The sequence below is a fragment of the Drosophila nasuta genome, chromosome X (genome assembly GCF_023558535.2).
Source record: "Drosophila nasuta strain 15112-1781.00 chromosome X, ASM2355853v1, whole genome shotgun sequence".
Lineage (NCBI taxonomy): Eukaryota > Metazoa > Arthropoda > Insecta > Diptera > Drosophilidae > Drosophila > Drosophila nasuta.
The window spans coordinates 13,639,854-13,660,674 of NC_083459.1; the positions used below are offsets into that span (position 1 = coordinate 13,639,854).

The following is a 20,821-nucleotide window of genomic DNA, read 5'->3' on the forward strand; positions in this document are numbered from 1 at the left end:
ATAGCTCCGAAAGTAACTGAACGATTTCAATGTGCTTTGGCCAGTCGAAAGGTCTTTCGAAAAAACACCATTTGAACTTAATAAGATCAAGATCGTGTCAAGGACTCCAGAGCTATAGTTTATTTTTTCTATGATAAAAAGTCCTTTTATCTCAGTTGTTTGATGGACTTTCAAGGACGGATTCTGAATCCTAACACCAATGTCTATCAATCTGGAAAAGGACACGCAAATCGTCCTTAAAATGGTAAAGTTACAGCAAAAAATGTAATTTTTACATTTTTTGCATGCTCCCCCTTTAAAAAATGTTCGATGATTTTTAATGTTTAATTCTAGAAGTCCTTGAATGCCAATATATAGTATTGGGTTGTGTGATTACAGAAATGCATGTCCTTTCCAAATCCTTTTATATCTTGAAGATTAATAGCTAAAAAACGAAAGTTCTTTATTGAAAATATGCCATATTTCGGACATATTCAATCGCATTTCCAAAGGAAATATATAGCCAGGATCGCAGGGAATCTACTGTCATCAGATTGTACAATCTAAATACTAATTTTAGGATTCGAAAATCTTTCCATACTCACTTCTTTTTGATTATGTTTTTCCCTATTTTACAATTTTTCTATTATACAATTTAATTGGTACAATTGATTATGAGTATATAATGTATATAAGTATTTATTGTGCAGTTCTTCCGCCAAGTGGCCAGAGCCAGGGCCAGATCGCCGTCAGATGTGCTGTGGCCAAAATTTTGCAAATATGCGAAACTTGGCAGCAAAACTCTGAATCAAATATATATCACAAACTGTTAATAACAAACGACTACATTTGCGCTTCGTAGCATAAACAGATACATATACAAAATACAAAAAAAAAATGGAAAAAAAAATATTACTGCGGATAGAAATACGTATAGTAATAATAATATTCCTAGTAGATACGAAACAAAAAAAAAAAAATGGTACGCGAGTGAATAAATTAAATTTAAACAGCTTCGGTTGCCAGTTGTCAGTTGTGAGTTGCCAGTTGCTGATGTCCTGTGTGCTTCTGTGCTCCTGTCTAGCAATTGGGACACTTGACCAATCCGACTTCGTCGCAGTTCATGCATTTGAGAGCCACAAACTCGGCGGTAAAGTGATTTCGATGCACCGACTTCTTGGAGCCGTTGCATGAGGGGCACGGCAGCAAGCGATAGCCGCCGCACGTCTGGCAGGTGTAAGCCGTTGCAAGAGACTAGCAAGGGGGAAGGGAAGGGAGAAAGAAATGGTAAATGTTAGAAAATTATTCAAAATGAGATTCACAGATTTCCCACCTTGTAAGGCCGCAGCAGCTGTCGCAATTCGCCGCTCTCATTCAGACGCTCCACAGTGTCCGCATCCTGCAAATGCAAACTGATTAGTTACAAAACCGATTACCAAGCTAATGTACTTGTAAGTTACTCACGCCAATGTGCTGACCCTCGACAAAGAGCTGCGGAACACGTATCGTCTCGTGTTGCATTCGATCGCGCATCTCCTGCTGATACTCGAGACTCATGAAGACGTCGCGTTCCTCGAACTTGATGAGCAAAGTGCGCAGTATCTGCTTAACATTCGCGCACTTTCCATAAGTATCCCGAATGATGCCCATGCTTGTGGTGTACAGCACAACCTTGCCCACATCCTTCTCCTTGTAGTTCTGCAATTGCATTGAGAAAATTTTATTTTAGATTATGTTTCATCGGATTTGGTTATTACAACACAGCAAAGCACACAACACGTGCTCGATTTCTCTCACTCGACCTTGAGCAAACACTAAAAGCATGCTGAGATACAACACACACACAAACACACAAAAACACATAACGCTTACAACTACACATTGATAGAGACATAATTGCCTGCTAATTGCGACAAACGAAAATATTTTTGTAAAGAAACCAAGTCAAGTTAAGATTGCTTTGTGCGGTTCACTTTATAAATGCCATTAACACAAACCACCGAGAATTGAACGCACACTGTGCGCGCACAGTGGGGCAAAACAGAACAAAGACTTCTACTATTGCTTTTTTAACATCACATAACAAATTGTTTTATTGCCAGTTGTGGAATTTCGAGCACTCAACTTCCTCAATTTTCAGTGATTGTTTTGTGACTTTTGGGCTCTGAAATTCCATACACTAATTAATCTAGGCTTTAAAATATTGAATTGCCTTTGTAGTTTATTCAACAGCTTAATATCTTACCTCCATTTGACGTTTTCCTACTTCTTCTTCTTCAACATCTTCTACGCATCACGCGCCTTTCTTTGCGCTTCTCATTGTGCAAGTAATACCACGGTTTGCGACTGACAACCTCAATTCGAGCCACAACAATTTACAGCAGTGTGCTGATTATTTAATTGCCAATTGCAATAACACAAGTGCACAAGAATCGAACGTAGTCAAGTCAAATGCATTGGCAATACCCTGTAGTCGAAGCGAAAGGGGTATGCTGAACTGAACAAATTTAATGTCGTACACAGAGCAAAAATAATCTATACAGAAAAGTAAATTGCAATCTAGATTTCAAATTTGTTCGATCCTAATAAAAAACAATCTTCAAATAGGATTTTTTGCTAACTTTACATTTTAAGATTAAAAACATTTTATTTTAAGTTTAAAATATTGATTCAAGAAAGTTTTATTCTAGATTAAAAACAAGATTGAAAATCTTGATTTAATATTTTTGTCAATTTTAGAAAAACAATCTTGAAACTAGATTTTTATGCTTTATTTGTATTTTAAGATTGAAAACAACTTATTTTAAGATTAAAATTTTGACTCTTTATAAAAAAGGGAGAGCGTTATAATTGTAACTAATATTAAACAAAAATTAGACAACATACATAATTGTGTAAAAATATTATATTAAAAAATACGCAAGAAATTAATTTTTTTATTTTGTTTCAAGTAATATAAATTTAAGACTGTTTGATCGCGATTTAAGATTTGGCCTCCTTGTTTAAATTTTGAGATTTTTCCATTATAATCTTGATCTTCAAGGTTGGCAATATATATTTTTTGTAAAATTTCGATTTTCATTTAAGAAACAACTTTCTTAGTACAATTTTGACATCATAAAATCTTGATTCAAGATTTAATTCTTCATTTTAGCACATTTTTTCTTTCTGTTTTAGAAAGAGTAATTCATAATTTCTAAAATATCATTTCGATAATATCAGAGTAGTATGTTATAAAGCAAAAACTGCAAATTTGAGCAGAGACCAAGCAAAAACAGGCCACGACAAGTCAGGCCAGGCCAGGCTAGGCCAAGGCGAATGCCTGAACGATGTTAAATAAGTAATGACTACAATCAAATCGAATCATATCCAAACGAATTGCAGCGCATCGCATCGCATTGCAGCGTATGGAAAACCAATTGAAAATTACGCATAACTAATTTCTGTAAATGGGCATTAAAAATTATCTAACGACATTTCAGGCGAGGCGACTCGAGTTTCAAATTTTCACAGCACAACGAAATGAATTAAAGTGAGGTGAAAACTCGCTAGCATGGGGCAATGCGATCAAGCAATCAATGCATTTCCCGCTGGCCATTTTCCAATTGGCATTTTATGCATTTTCCCATTTTGCTACCAGTTGCCAGAGTTGCCAGTTGCCAGTTGCCAGTTGCAACTTGTTATTCGCGCCGCATTAATTAGCTGCTGCTGCTGCCCCACACCGTTGTTACCGTTAGATGGCCAAGTTGCTAGCCGCCCAATTAACCGGATCGCCTATCGATCGTCGATAGTCGATAGATATCGTTGAACTCCCGCTAGACACAACGAGGAGATAGCGATAATGAGAGAGAGACGGCGAGAGAGAGAAGGCGAGAGATAGCGACTCGTTTAGCTGTCAGTTTAATGCGTTATACAAGTGATAAATGACATCATAAATTTGCTTTAGTAGTCACATCGTAGTCTCTATATTACGTATGTAAATTGTTTTCAATTACATGTCATACAATATGTTCATATATTACATACGCTAGACTATATACCACATTTATTCGATAGCGGGGCCTTTACAACTTTTACTAAACTCTCCTGTAACATGTGCACACATAACATAACTATCACTTATCAGTGGGCAGCAACAATTTGTTCAACAAGATGGTTAACTCGATAAACTTGCGTCTTAATCAAATTAAAGCGGTGTGAAAACTTTGTTATCGATGGGAAAGTGATACTATTATTAGACAAAACCGAAATTCGAGGTTTTCCCGGTTGAACGCTTCAAAAGTTAAGTCTTTACTTAATCAAGCGACAACAATATTTCAATATTTATCGATCTGACTTATCGATAACATATTAAATCTTTGATATCCACGGTATTCGTGGGTTTCTTGGTTAATTGGTTTAAAAGTTAATTCTTTCTAATGTCAATTGAAAACAGTAATCGATTTATGATAACTCAAATTATAATATATATTAATCACTTATCATATCAATTAGCAAGTGATACTATTATTAGACAAAAAGGAATTCCATTTTTTTATGATTGAACTCTTCTTACATCACTTTTGTTATCAAACAATTAAAAACAATAACCGATTTTTTGGATTTTAATAATTAAAATTCTAATATTTATCTCCTCATGTATCGATAACACTATCGTTTTCAATGGGAAAGGAAGACTATTATTAAACAAAACCAAAATTTGAGGTTTTCCTATTTGAACTTGTTAAACGTTTACTCTTTGTATCAAACAATTGAAAACAATAACCGATTTATAGAACTATGGCACTTAAAATTCAAATATTTATAGATCTCACTTATTATTATCACAATTAAACGATTATTCAAGAAATAAATTGAAGTTAACTAACATAATTTTGTTTTAGCTCTTGTGAAGCTCGTAATACTAAAAGTGTTTGGCTTTTATATTTAAAATCTTATTCTTATTCCTTTTCTTTTATCGATGATTTAATAACTTGAAACGAAACCAAGAGTTGTTCTTGTTTAATACCTGGGTGGTCTTTTTACAACATGAATATATCATTTGCCAAAGGAGATTTGAATTTTTATATTTTAAGAATTAGATATTTTTCCCAGCAGCTAACAAACTCAACATCTTCCTAATGATAACTTTCAAATGTCATGAACATAAACGAAACATATCGTTTTTCACTCCCATCTCAATTATGCTGCAATGTCACATCTCTAAGCTGACGTTCATCGCTAATTTTGGGCATAGTTTTGCATTTGGTTGGACAGCTCATTGACTTGCATAAGCCGCCAAAGCAACAGCGAGAGCAAACAGCAAGCAGCAATGAAGACAAGACATTAACTTGTTATTTGTAAGTAATCTGACATATTCAAGACAGCAATGCGAGGCGAAACAATCGACACAAAACTGGTACAGTAATAATTGCCATTAAGCGTCATTTATGATGTGGATAGGCGAAGTGCCAAGAGCAACAACAACAACAACAATAACAACAACAACAATGACAACAATCTGAGAGATGCAATGCAGAGACGACAAAGTTCAAAGCCATGTTAAGTGATAAAACAGATGCTTGCGGCGAAAATTGTATTTGAAGAAAATTGAAACTAGTTTTCAGTGTTGTTCCCTTTTGACTCACATTATTTTTGTTGGTCTACTTTTCTTGTTGGTGGACATTTGAACTCGAATTGCGGCCTTCGCAACAGCATCCAACAATTAACACGTGCGACGACAGGCCAAAGTCAGAGTTTGAAGTCAAAGTCGGAGCCCAAATGTTGAACAATCGAAAACGGCAACAGGTAGTGGGCAAAACACCAAAAAAAAAATAAAAAAATAAACAGCAAAAAGAGAGAAAAAAAAAACAAAAGAGAAAGCAGGTCACTTGCGATCGACAAGCGTCGATTGGAGGATTGCCAATCGGAGAGCTGAGTTGAGTTGAGCTCAAGAAACAGCATCAAGAAAAGAGCAAAGCATAAGACATTCGATTATGTGAGCAGAGCAAAAAGGAGTTGACTTTAATGGCGGCAACAAAGTTGCAACTTGCACCAGCAACTTACAACGAGTTGTTTGCGTTCCATAAAGTTCAATTAATACGTCACACGACGCCTCGTTTGGTCGAGAGCTTACATAATCGACAATCAACAATCGGCAATCGATTGGTCCGCATGGGAATGCCACCAACCAACCTGGAAAAAAAACAACAAGACAGAAGGGAAAGCCCATAACATTAACATGCCACAGTTCCCAGCCACCAAAAAAAAAAAATATGTGTATAAGCGAAAAACAAAAACCAAAAATACAACATTTCACTATGATATCATTTCGCTTGTAATCTTTCGCATTGATTAATGGCAATCGATTTATCTTGCTATCGAGCATATGATAATTGCAACCTTGATATTGATATTTTGACATTTTCAAACAAGCGAAGAGATAGCAAACACACAAGAACAGAATGTCAGTTGAGTTGGGATGCGAATGAGATGATGGCATCACTCATTAAGTATTCGCCCCATTCACCCCAGCTATGATGCAGGCACAGCGATAAGACGCCATGATTTAAGGCGAGAACTGAAGCCAGTTCATACGTATCGATAAGTATCTGCGAAGTGCTGGAAAATAAATTCAAATAAACTTAATGACTCACCTAGAATAAATTCGAAGCTGTCGAAGCAGAAATTTTGGCGTTTGCCTTTGATTTCTCTATTATCGATAGTAAGAACTATTGCTTATAAGTGTTATCTTTGAAATGTTTACTATCGATATTTGTTGTGTAATGCACATCTTCATTCATTTCAAGCAATATTTTTATGAATATGGTTAGCACATTTTTGGGATTACAGATTTTCACATTAGTTGACTTTGAATTTATCATATTTTCATATTTGTTTAGCATTAAGATTGTTTAAATATGATGGCATGATTTATAAATATATTCGTTGAACCAAGTTTTATATCTACATAGAATAAACTCGAAGTTGGCGAAGCAGCAAATGTTGGCATTTGCCTTTGATTTCTCTATTATCGATAGATATCAATAGTAAGAACTATTGCTTATAGGAGTTGTCTTTGAAATGTCGATATTTATCGATATTTTTTGTGTAATGCACGACTTGTTTAATTTCAAGCAATATTTTTATGAATATGGTTAGCACATTTTTGGGATTACAGATTTGCTCATTAGTTGACTATAAATTTATCATATTTTCATATTTGTTTAGCATTAAGATTGTTTAAATATGATGGCATGATTTATAAATATATTCGTTAAACTAAGTTTTATATCTACATAGAATAAACTCGAAGTTGACGAAGCTGCAAATGTTGGCATTTGGCTGTGATTATACTAGTATCGATAGTTATCGATAGTAACAAATATTACGTTTATACACAATTTAATGCATTTCAACAATATTTGAATAATAAAATTTGCTTTAAAACTAACATATTTTTATATTAGTTTAGCATTAAGATTTGATGCTTTGAAACATAAGTTGAAATAAACAAACCGTAAAAAGCCTTTGCAGCCAGTGCTTGAGAAATAAGAAAGAATTAAAAACACGAAATAAATAGATAAATGTTTTCATAACTTAGATAAAGACACTCGAAATTTAACCTAACATAACTTTTCATTATTTTCATTCTGAGTCTCCACTCGAATATATTTATAGATTCAAGCTATGATTTATAAAGCGTATTTTCCAAAACTGTATTAGCTAACTGCGATGACCCTTTGTTAACGATAGTTAACTAGTCGAATGAATGAATCGATTATTCTGTTTTGTTAATATGTTTAAATAAAGACACTCGGTATATAATCTGACATAATTTTTCATTACTTCAATACTGAGTATCCACTCAAATAAATTTATAGATTTAACCTATGATTTATAATGTGCATTGTCGAAAATTGTATAAGCTGAATGCGCTGATCATTTGTAAAAGGGCATGCTTCAGTGGAATATATACTTTATAATATATAACTTGAATAAATTTATAGATTCTGCCTATGATATATAAAGTGCATTGTCGAAAATTATATGAGCTGATTGCGCTGATCATTTGTAATAGTGCATGCTTCAGCGGAATATATACTTTATAAAAAATAACTTGAATAAATTTTGAGATTCAACTTGTGATTTATAAAGTGTTCGAAAATTGTATTAGCTGACTGCTTTGACCCTTTTGTTAACGATAGTTAACTAGTCAATAAAGTGGTGGCAACCGCAATTAAAAAGTTGATCCACCTGTCAGCTATGTAAATGGTAAATGGTAAGTGGTAAATCGTAGGGCATTGAAAGGGCGTTACCGAATCGACAACAACAACAATTCAGCAGGCACTGAGCCACGTCTTGTTGACGGGTTCTCAGGCCGCCACTCGAAGCGTCGCGATGCGATGCGATGTGAGGTGATGTGATGTGATGTGATATGGCCAACAACAACAACAACAGCAACAGCAACTACAGGCTACGGTTTCAGTGGGATTCAGTTTGAGTTTGAGTTTGAGTTTCAGGTGGCTCGATGGTTCATTGGGTTTCTTGGCGCGTTGAAGTCGCGTCGAGGTGAAACATTTCACTTTCGTTTCGCTGCCTGCGTTCAATTTGGCAATAATTGGATATTTTAATAAGCCCATTTGCTGCTGCTGCTTTCTTTTGGCCCTGAATGCAAATCGAAATTAAAATGCAGCAAACGACGCGCCCCAAACGCGACGCGACGCGACTTGAATCGACTTCACTTCACTTCGCGAGTCGAGTTAATTGTTTGCCAACAATTTAATTCGTATGTATGTGCTGCGGCGCATCTGAAACAATGCGAGGCGCCTCCGACTGTTGCAGTCAGCAAAAAGCAAAAAAAAAGCAGAAAAATGAAATAAGTAAAACATCTGTGCGAGCCATAAATCTGCGCCTGGTCACGTAAATCTCATTTTCATTTTCACTTTCGTTCGAATTCAAACTATGTTTCAAGTTTGCTTCGCCTCCTCCTTCCTCTTTCTCTTTCGCCTCCCCCGTTAAATATTGTGCATTGTCTTGCATATTTTTTTCTCTCTCTCTCTTCTCCATTATTGCTTTATTTGTTTTATTTCTTCTCAAGTGCCAAATTGTTTCTTAACGAGATCATTTGCATTTTGCTTCAGCTCGTCTTCTTTTGAAGTTTACTTTTTTCTTTGCTTGTCGTTTTTTTGCTCTTTCTTATTGTCTTAATATCACACTTTTTCCTTGTCTTCTAATTTTTTATTAGCTCGTTTTTTTTGGTTTAATTGCTCGCATTAAAAAGATGACTTCACTTTACAAAAACTGTCACTGTGATTAGCCTTAAAACGCGAGCAGAGAGTGAGACACAAATTAGGGAATTTTTTGGGGTAAACAAACAGAAAAAAAAACATATAAATCTGCTTTCTCAATATTTAGTTCAAGTCGTCGGATTTAAGCTGCTTTTTTTTTTGGCTGTCATCACTAATGATTCCGTTTTTGAGAAAGTTTTGTGCTTAAAAATGATAAATTTCGGAATTTCGTATAATATTCGACTTATCGCAAGATCTTTTCTCAGCAATTGGCAACGCTGCGTAGAACAAGAAACGAGCCACTTGATCGTCAAGCGCTGCCAACTTGTCATCAAGGAACTGCCACCATGTGCATATATTATGCAAATAAACGTAGTAAATCATTTGCAAATATGAAAAGCAAGTGTTGAACATAATTTATAGAGTCGAAACACACGCTTCAAATTCTCAGTTCTTCGCTATGGCCAAAGGCGATAAGGAAATTATGAAACTGGTCGCTATTTCCGCGACAAACAAATTATAATTTAAGCTAAGGGGGGGAGAAGATGCTATGCGATGCGATATCAAATGATCATTTGATCGCTTCGACAATTTAAATCTATCAATGAACATATTTATGGCACCTGCAAAGAAAAGAAACAACAGCGATTTGGCGTTGTTAACCTTGAAAGGCAAATCAATATTATAATTATATTGAAATCATTTGCAGATTGCTCACGAAACAACAATCGATTGCATAATAATTTTGTGCTGAATTTGGTTTTTTTGTTTGTTCCCCACTAAAAGTCAAAAGGCAACAAGGCATAGGAGAAAAACCAACACACACAGCTCAAAATTATAATAATAAAGAGCGACTAATGCGTTAATTATGCGCATCGACAACAAATCTATCTAATCATAACCCAAGTCTCGATTGCTTTTTGCTTTTGTTTTTCGCTTAGTTGATCGACAAGTATTTAGCAAAGTCAACTGCAAAAAAAAAAAATAAAAACCAAAACGAGTTGAGCGACCATTAAAATATAATTTAGCTAATTTCTGTTTATATTTAGCCTGCTTATTTGGCCATTTTCAGGCCGCTTTTTAGCCAAATTTGTGTTGATGAAATATACTTAAAATGCCCCATACAAAAATGAAAGTTCATATAATGACTAAGCGCCACGCCCACACAAAACAGACTAACATAGTTGTTTTTTTTTTCTATTTACTATTTTTGATAGTTTTGAAAATATGTGTAACGGCTTTTCAATGCCATTAAATAAAGACATTGGACTGCGTCTAAGGTGCTTAACATCAGTCTATGGCAAATTGGTTTGTTTGCCTCTCAAAAGAGTTTATTAGTTTATTATTATTATATATTAGCAAAAATACTTGCCAATCAGTATACTTGTTTTAGTATATTTTTTATGCTTTTTTTTGTTAATTTTGTTTAAGTTTCTCAATTTTGTGGTTGCAAAACACTTCCATTTTTATATTTATATAGTGCTTATTTCAAGTTTGTATTTTATTCAGTATACAAATATGTATACAGTATATTTTTTAAACTTTTCATTATTTGTGTGTTTAGTTTAAGTTCATTATTTGAGTACAAAACACTTCTCAATCTATATTTATATCGTTTTTAGTACTTTACTTAGTGTTTGTATTTTATTTAAAAATCCGTATATTTATTATATTTTCTATAATTTGAATTTGTTGATAGTTTAATTTATGTTCCACAATTTTGTGGTTGCAAAATACTTTTCAATCCATATTTATATCGTGTTTTGTACATTTATTTCATATTTGTATTTTATTCAGTATATTTTTATACTTTCCGTTATTTATTAGTTTAGTTTTAGTTTATTAATTGTAGTTGCAAAAACACTTCTCAAAATATATATATATCGTATTAAGTACACTTATTTCATGCATGTATTTTATTTAGTATACTCATTTAGTATATTTATTATTAAGCATTTATTACTATTTCACTCATTATCAAAATTCAAAAGTAGTTATCAATTGCTGTATTTACTTTATTCTATTATGTTAGACTATATTTGTATGCCTCTAAAAGAGTTTATTTGGTAAACATATTTCATGTATATATTTCAGTATTCTTTTATAGTGTATTAAATATACTTTTTATAATTAAGTGTGCTATTGTAATTTATTAGTGAAATGCCACAGCAATTTTTTTTATCGGAACTTATTTTATTCTATTAAATTCAATTATGTATATTATGTTTATCAGCTTTCATTTTATTTATTATATTGTGGTATTATTTCAAATTATTTTTATATTGTTTATAATATATGTATATTAGATTTCAATCATTTTCTTTATCATATTTATTATATATAATATAATTCTTTTTTTAAAATTAACTTTTTTTACTTATTATAATTTGTATATTTCAATCTTTTAGCATTTATTTTTGTTTTATCTAACTTTTTGCAAGCCTTTCTCTCTTTAGATCTCAGCTAACTAACATATATTGCTATAATATTGTAAGTATTTAAACATTTCTGCTCTATCATTCGACTCGATTCCTCAGGGTATCTTAAAGTGCCCCACAACGAATTTCGTACTTTAAATATAGACACACAAAAAATACAATTACCTTCACAGTTAGTTAAAATACAAAATAAACAAATGGCAATCGCAGACAATTGAAGCTGAGATCTAGCAATTTGTGACACTGTGCAGTGCAATAATGTTTTGTCCGAGGAGTTATGCTTGTAATTGATTTCGCAAAAGGCCAAAAGCAGAAATGTGAAATAAAGGCGATTGGTAAACGACGAAGAAGGCAAAAAAAACAGTGAAAAAACCAAAAAAACAAGCGAATCATCGTTACACAAAATAACAGAAGAAAAAAAGAAAAGAAATATAAAGACCAAACTCCAAAAAAAAAGCGATACTCATAAAGATACATTTGTATCTAAGTATCTATGCATCGTTTGTCGATGAGTCGACACTTTTTTCTGTTTTATTTTGTTGTTGTTGTTATTGTCTGTGACCGATGCGTGTTGAATGCAATTTCAATAACGCTGCAATTGGAGCTGCTTATTGTTTTGTCCGCTGTTGCTCAATCGCCTAACGAAAAAATGGGTCAATCAGTCAGTCAGTTAGTCAGTCAGTCATTGGGTCGATTGGTCAATGATAAGCTTACGCGTGCCAGGGCCAAAGGGGGGAAAAACAAACAAACTAACTGCTGAGAACTTTCATAAAGTGATTTTAACGTTTTCTTCTTTTTGGTTTTTTGTTTTGTGGGGCACAACAATGAAAGCCAAAATAGAAATGAAAAGTGCGCAAAGCGATTACAACTACGACTGTAATTAGTCAGGGGCCCAAAAGTCGTATCTATACCGTTTTATCTTTGTATCTTTGCCATGTTATGAGTCGAGTATCTTCGCCCATGTTGACTGGCCAAACTTCCGCTTCAACTTTCCCAAAAACAACTTGCTGATCGCTGAAATTTTTGCTCGCCTATCTCTATATGGCAATCACTTCCCCCTCTTCATCCTCATCCTCTTCATATTCTATTTTTTATTTGCTGTGCGTATGGAAATTCTGTGCTTTAACCTTTTTTAGAGCGCTTTGGTGGCTTTCTTTCTACTGCCATTTTTGGGGCGTATGCGGCACATTGAGCTACTTAACGGTTAATTCGACAGCAGCAGCACACTCTGCAAATAGAGACAGCGAGGTGTTAATTTAACGCCGAAGCGCAGCAAAAATCATTTATTAACTGAGAACAGCAACAACAACAACAACAACAACAACTCATTGACTGACTTTCACATAGTCGAAATCAAACGATAAACGTGAGTCAAGCTTTGGGGGTGTAAACTGAAGACAGCAAACTTCAGACACACACACACACACATACAGTTATGCAATGCATGTGTGTTTGTGAATGTGGAGAGTCAGCGACCTAAGCAGACGCCCACGCAACGATCCCAAAAAAAAAATGCCGCAGACAACAATAAAAAAAGAAAAAAAAAACGACAGCACTTCAACAAAAAAACTTTCTCAATGAATCGAAAACGAATCGAAAATGAAAATCACAAACAATGTGAATACAACTCAAATATAAAGCGAGTGCATTCAGTCGTTTATTCTGAATGCACTTGTGCTTCGATTTCTTCGTTTGAATACACTTTGAATACCCCTTGAACAGTTCAAGAGTTTTCCTTAGTTTCAAAACACTTTTATTAATTCGCACTTCAATTTAGAAATGTGCCGAAAATTTTCGAACATCGCAAATTTCGCAAACTCGCATTTTATTTGTCTGCTCAAGTTTCACTTTCTTGTATTTTGTTCCCAATCTCTGCTGGGATTCATACAATCAACAAATTAAACCATTCAATTCAGCGAATTTTGATTGAGTTGAAATATGAACTAATTAAAAATCAAATTCTGAGCAACAAAAAAAAATAAAATATGAGCTAATTAAAAACAAAGTGCTAAGCAGTAAAAGAAGTATCTAGTTTTTAATTTGGTTGATTTAGCATAGAAAATAATTCAAAATGGGTTTATGATAATCAAATATTTTGTATCAGAAATTCGAATTTCTTGAAAGCATTCTTTTGAACTCCAAATACTTCCTAGTTTTTTTAAGCTTATTAATGAATAATAAATTCAATATATTACAATTTCGATCAATTTTCAACTGAACTTTCTAAGCAAGTTATGAAAAATATAATCCACTGCACTTTCCATAGAGAATCTTCATATCATTATTTTTACAAATGTATGTTATATACATATTCAAACCTCTCTCGGGCGGACACTTAACTTCGTTTGGTACTTAGCAGAGTTCTCAAAGCAATTGAGCAATTGAGCAATTGAACAGACACTTTTCGAATACCCAAGATTGTTTGTCCGGCCAAGGGGGAGTGCCCACCAAAAGAACACAAAATTACTTTGAAAACTCTATCAATACACAAATAAAAAATAAAGAGATAAAAAAGATCTTTCTAATGTCCTAATTATGTTGCTTTTCACATCTTTTTCCAACTGATTCTTCATGCTGTCACCTATTTTATATTTGTACTAAAAATTTTATTTTAATTGTCAACAATTATTACAATAAATATATTTAATGGCATATCGATTGCGGTTATTGTCATCTGTCACCTAAATTATTCTTGCGCTCTATGTGTACAATTGGATCTAGATCCATTAACTGAAGAGAATTCTGAAGATACTGAAACTAATTTCTTATTATTATTTATTTATTAGATCATTAATTGACTTGGAAGCATTCATTTCTAGTTCATAAGACCACATTTGCAAGTCATTAATTGTGTTCTCAAGAATTTTTTCTAATGCTCTTCTATTTATGCATCTGTTTCGATTATTTGTCTTAAAATTATGAACAGATTCATTTGAAGAAGAAATCTAAACAGTTTATATGCACTTTTTAAAACGAATAAGAAAGCGTATGGACGACTATGAATTGTGAATAAATGCGAAACTCTGCGGTATTATTCTAAAAATACCAAATAAATATACCACAAAATACTGAAAAATACTGAAACATATGAAATATACCATAGAACAAGTTAATATGCCGAAAAATATACTAAAAATATACTTTTGCTTTCATAATAATACACTGCGGTATTTATTTGAAAATATACCAAATTAATATATCACAAAAACATACTTCTGCTTTCATATTAAGACAGTGCGGTATTAATTTCAAAAATATATCAAATAAATATACCACAATAATATACTAAAACTATACTTTTGCTGTCATATTAAAACAATGCGATATTAATTTAAAAATATACCAAATTAATATACCACAACAATATACTAAAAAATATACTTTTGCTTTCATATAACAACACAGTACGGTATTCATTTTCAAATATACCACAAAAAAATACTAAAAATATACCAAAAACTATTGGTATAATATCCTATACACATTCACTTCAACGAGTTCCTTTTGCTATTTCGAACCCAAACCCATTAAGTAGTCTTCTCGCTTGACACACTCACTGATTATTCAATTCATTCACTTCATATTAACACAGTGCGGTATAAATTTCAAAATATGCCATAAAAAATACTAAAAATATACCAAAAACTATTGGTATAATATCCTATACACATTCACTTCAACGAGTTCCTTTTGCTATTTCGAACCCAAACCCATTAAGTAGTCTTCTCGCTTGACACACTCACTGATTATTCAATTCATTCACTTCATATTAACACAGTGCGGTATAAATTTCAAAATATACCATAAAAAATACTAAAAATATAATAAAAAAAATAGGTATAATATCCTGTACACATTCACTTCGACAAGTTCCTTTTGCTACTTCACTTCAGCGAGTTCCTTTTGCTACTTCGAACCCAAACCCATTGAGTTGTCTTCTCGTTTAACACACTCACTGATTATTCAATTCATTCACTCCCCATTCACTACCCACATTTGCACTTGGACTCACCTTGGCGTTGGGCTGCTGCAGCTGCAAGAAGGTGGCTACTCCATTGCGCACACGATTCTTGACGCCGCGCACGGTTCCCTTCGATGAGCGAATGGTCGACGCTTGCGAGGCACGTCGCACATCCTTGTAGCCGACAAAAGCATCCTCATCCTCATCGAGTTGCTGCTCCTCTGGCAACAGTTGCTGGTGTTGCTGTTGCAACTGCGTTGCGTAGTCGCCAAAGCTGCGATAATTGTCATGCTCATGCACATGGAAATTATAATATTGATCCGCCTCGAATTGCAGCGGGCGACCATCGATTTTGGTTGCTGTTGATGGGGTTAATGTTGCCGTTGTTGTTGCTGCTTTTGCTGTGATTGCATCGCGTTCCGTGTTGCGTATGTCGTGCAACAAGGAGCTGGGCAGCAATTGGGCAGCAACCAATTTGTGTGGGCGCAATCCAATGTTTGCATCATTCGAGTGCAGAGAATCGCAGCTCAGCGATGAGCTGCTGCTTTCGTCGCATTCTTCGCTGTCATCGGTCAGGCTGTAGGCGCGACTGTGTTGCATGCCACTTGTTGTGGTTGTTGCTGATGTTGCTGTTGTTGTTGTTGTTGCTGTGGCACTTGCATTATTCACGCGTATGCGCGTTGTCTTCAAATGCAGCTGCAAAGGGCCGCCGTTGCTGTGGCTGCTGTGGTTGCTGCTGTGACTGCTGCTGCAGCTGCTGTCCGGTGACTTGATGCTCTCCAGATCGCTGCCAGTGCCGCTGTCGAGTGTCTCGCAGGGCGAATATTGACCACTTGACACCAAATAGCACAGCTGATAGGGTTGCTGCTGTTGCTGCTGTTGTTGGTGCTGCTGCAACTGTTGTTGCTGTTGTTGCTGGTGCTTGAGCTGCAGCACCATTTCACTGCTATGATTGCTGCTCTGACTGTCGTTCAATTTGACCACGCTTATCTGTTTGCCCAACCTACGCTGTTGGCATTGACCTGCAACAGTTGCTGGCGTTAATGTTGTCGCTGTGGGTGAACTTTGCCCGTTGCTGTTTGCAATCTGTATCTTGACCGTGTGCTGCTGATGCTGCTGCTGCTGCTGTGCATCGGTCAGTGCACTCGTTGCCGTTGTCCAATCGACTAACTGACTAGCGACGCTCTCAGCAATAATTTCACCAGCCGCTGATGCAGCTGCAACATCAACTGTTGCGGCTGCCAGCAACACGTTTCTAACATTGTCGTTGTCGACGTCGTTGTCTTCGTCGTCGTCGCTAACATTGCAGCTGATAATAGTTGCTGTTGTGGCAGCCTCAACCTCGGCCTCTGCTGCCGATGTTGCTGCTGTTGCTCTTGTCTCTGCTTCTTCGCTTTGGCCAATGCGCAGCAGCAACTGTGGATACAATTTTGTTGTTGCTGCTTCTGTGGCAGTATCTATGTTGCAACTCGTTTCCAAATCCACTTTAGTTGCATGGTCAACCTGCAGCGTCTGCAAATTGCTGCCGTGCTTGTCGCCAAATGCCAACAACATGCGCTGTGACTTGAGCGACATTTCGTCGCTTTCAATGTTGCTGTTGTTGTTGTTGTTTCGGTTGTTGTTGTTGTTGTTGTTGTGATTGGTGTTGACTGCAGTTGGCTTTGGCTCAGCTTCAATTATTATTGAAATACCGCGCAGCGGCCTTTGCTGAGCAACTGTTGTTGCTGTTGCTGTTTGTATTGCTGTTGTCGTTGCCATAGTTCTGGCTGCAGCAACAGCATTTGGTAATTTGATGCGCCGCCAATATCTAATTTCAATTTTTATGCAATTGTCGTTGGCGCTTCACGTTACACGTTGCACAGTTGCAGGTTGCTGGTTGCAGGTTGCTGGTTGCTTGTTGCTCGTTGTGCTATTTCCAGTTGTTAGTTGCCGCTGACCGTTGCACAGCGCGTTTTACAGTTAGTTGGCCGCATGCAGATTGCCTGCAATAACGCAGAGAGAAGCATCACAGAATTAGTGAGAGCGAGACAGAGAGAGAGAGAGAGAGAGAGCAAAGAGTTGTTGCTACACCTACGAGCAACTTGGCCAACTGACTGACTAACTGGCCAAGTGCCTGGAATTTGCACAGCATGAGCTTGACATTTAAGCCAAAAGATGCGACTAACACACAAAGAGAAACAAACACAAGACAGACAGACAGACAGACAGAGAGAGAGAGAGAGAGAGAGAGAGAGAAGTGACTGAGACTGAGACGGAGTGCATAATAAATGTTAAAAGCTTTGCCAAAGCAGCAAAATGAAGAAGAAGCTGCAGATGGCAGCTGAGAAATAACAATAATAATCATCCGCAGAATGATAAACACAAAAAGCAGTCAGAACAACAAGCCACAGCAAATTCAACAACAACAATAACAATCACAGAAACGAAAAGAACAAAAAAAAACAGTTAAAAATGAGTGTTGAGTGGTTTTTTGTGGCAGCTCAGCAGACACTACGAATGCCCTATCCATGAAGAAAAGATATTGAAAAGGTTTCAATTTTTAACTGTTAACTCAATCATACCACATTTTATCTAGCTGAAGATTAAGTATGTAAATCTTTAGTATAAGTTGTTAATCTTAGTAACATTTTGTCCAAAATTAATAAAAAGCAAGTACGAAAGCTACAGTTGAGTGTGCTCGACTGTGAGATACCCGGGTACACATTGTGAATAAAGGCAAAATATTGCAGTATTATTCTTAAAATATACCAAATTAATATATCACAAATTCTATAATTGGTATATTCATACAATACATTTAAAATATACCTGATTGCGCTTTTAAAATATACGGAATTAATATACCGCAAATATACTAAACAATTACTAAATGCTATATTTGGTATATTGATACAAACTACATTCAAAATATATCGAATTGTGCTTTTAAAATACATCAAATTAATATACCGCAAACATGCTAAAATATATCAAAGACTATAACTGGTATATTGATATAGTTCAACATTCAAAAAGAGTGGAAAATATACCAGATTGTAAAAATAACTTCCAAAAATTCTCAAAAATCAAAAATACTATAGATATTATTGTGTTTATGAAATATCGCGACTCCAGCTTTAAAACTACGCTTGTTATTCGATTTTTGTAACGGCTATAAAAAAACAAAAATTCATTCATACGCATATTACGCATACGCATAGTTGATTACGCAAATTTACAGAAATATCTTTACAGAAATATTTATTACCTCACACCAAATAAAAACTTCGCTATGAAAAACTGCTTCTCAACACTTTATCTTAAGCTTTGGAAAGAGAAAGCTACATCCAAAAGCACAATTTACATGAAATTCTACTAAAATAATAAATATAATAATAAATAACTTTGCTAAAATCAAAATCAAATGCAAACCTTGTAAATTACTGAATTATAAAATGTATTTCTTCTAAAAGAACTACAATAAGAAATCTTTTTTTAAGTGAACTGTCCATTGTGTAATAGAGCTTCTTCTAAAAGAACTGATATAAACTAATACTATGCTAATACTAATATTAATACTATAAACTTATATTTCCTCTCCATTTCATTCAAATTGTTGTGAAACACGTTTAGTTGCACAATTTATGTGCATATTTCTAATTCAATTCTCTAATTTCCAACAAAATCGAACATCTATGCAAAATGGAATTTTGTTTTTAATTAATTTCGCTAGCCAAAGTTTCGCTATTCACAGTTCTTTATAACGAACACATTATCTTTTGCATCGACAATCGGAAACTAGCAGCAAAAGAAGTATTTGATTGATGAACTATGTTTGCAATTTGAAGGCGTCTTTGTTTTGTGCTGCTCTCAATGGAATGCCAGGCAAAGCTCGTTATGCAACTGGACAATAGATGGCGTGAACACGCATTCTTGCAGGCCAGGAATGTCGGCCAGAGGGCGCCACTTAAAAAGCAATTCAACTCGTTTGCCAAAACTGCCGGGCAAAGCACACAGGCCCCAGTTAATGGAGCGCACATCATCGATGCTTTTCAAGTTGATTTCGTTTTTTATTTTTTTTTGTTTTGGATTGGAAAGAATAAAACACGAAAAATTCCCAAAAAAAAAATAAAGAACAAGATTTACATACATTTGAATTGCTTGGCCTGCGGCTTGTTTTTTGTGTATATTTTCGGTTTTGTTTTTGAGTTTTTTTTTTTTTTAGTTAAGAGGGCGTATAACCGAAAAGGGGCCAGGAGCGTTGAGAGGGGCACAAACTGGTAAATGAAGCAGAGATCGAGACGGCGACTGCGACTGAAGTGGTTAACTGGTTACACTTGAACCTGGCCAAGTTGACCAGTTGTTGGCTTGGGATGAACACAGATAACAAAAATATTTCAAGTCTTACCTCGAAATGTTTTCGTTGTTGTTGTTGTTGTTGTTGGTGGTGGTGGTGTCGCTGAAGTTATAGCTGCTGTTATCGGTGTGGTTGTTGGTGTTTTTGTTGTTGTTGTTATTGTTGGCCTGCATTCGCCGCTTATTGCACACAAATTTCATTTGCGCGGCACGAAAACAAAAACAAAGCAAATAAAGCAAATGTGCAGTGCACACACTCACACACACACACACAGATGCACTCGCATGCAGCGAGAGTGACAGCGAGTAAGAGAGTGAGAACGCGGGGGAAATGGGAGACAACGAAATTGTGAAGTGGGCAGCACACGCACATGCACGCACACACACACACACACACACACAGCGGAACACACGCACACGCACTCACGATTCTTTTGCTATTGATTTCGCAGTTTTTAACATTTGAATTTCGGCTTCAGATTTGATTTTGATTTTGGTTTTTTTCTTTCTTGAAGTGTTTCTTTTCGGTTTTTGGATTTCGTTACGTTTGTATGTTTTGCTTTTTGGCTGTTGTTTGCTGGGCGCCTCAAGAGACGACGCGGCGCGTTCAAGTCGATTCAAAATCGCGCTGGCAACTGAAAACCGCAGCAACAAAGTCGCGCTCGCTGGGTTGGCGTGTTTTGGCCAGGGACTTTTCGTTGTTGTTGCTGTTGTTATTTTCTACGTGCCGACTGCGCTGTCGCTGCCTTTGCTGCTGTTTCTTTTATTTTTTTAATTTTTGCTTTCGAGCAACGACGTCGACGACGACGACGAAATTACTTAAAACAACAACAACAACA

The 20,821-nt window shown here is 35.3% G+C and overlaps 1 protein-coding gene across 1 annotated transcript; it reads right to left on the reverse strand.

Moving 5' to 3' along the window:
* Window positions 1-659: 659 nt before the first annotated feature.
* LOC132796209 (glutaredoxin domain-containing cysteine-rich protein CG12206) lies at window positions 660-20,736 on the reverse strand. The gene is made up of 5 exons (XM_060807292.1): window positions 20,035-20,736; window positions 15,699-17,629; window positions 1,444-1,677; window positions 1,313-1,378; window positions 660-1,233 (listed from the first exon to the last, which is right to left on the reverse strand). Exons 2-5 carry the CDS (start codon window positions 17,403-17,405, stop codon window positions 1,060-1,062), a joined length of 2,181 nt encoding a protein of 726 aa, XP_060663275.1. The 5' UTR covers window positions 17,406-17,629; window positions 20,035-20,736; the 3' UTR covers window positions 660-1,059.
* Window positions 20,737-20,821: the final 85 nt, after the last annotated feature.

What these genes read in the sequence shown, in the direction of transcription:
- LOC132796209 (XM_060807292.1), bottom strand. Translation starts at nt 17,405, where the DNA reads ATGGCAACGACAACAGCAATACAAACAGCAACAGCAACAACAGTTGCT. An exon ending in TGCAGCAGCCCAACGCCAAG is followed by an intron (nt 1,678 to 15,698) that starts GTGAGTCCAAGT and finishes ATGCAATTGCAG; the next exon opens with AACTACAAGGAGAAGGATGT. An exon ending in TCGAGGGTCAGCACATTGGC is followed by an intron (nt 1,379 to 1,443) that starts GTGAGTAACTTA and finishes TTGCATTTGCAG; the next exon opens with GATGCGGACACTGTGGAGCG.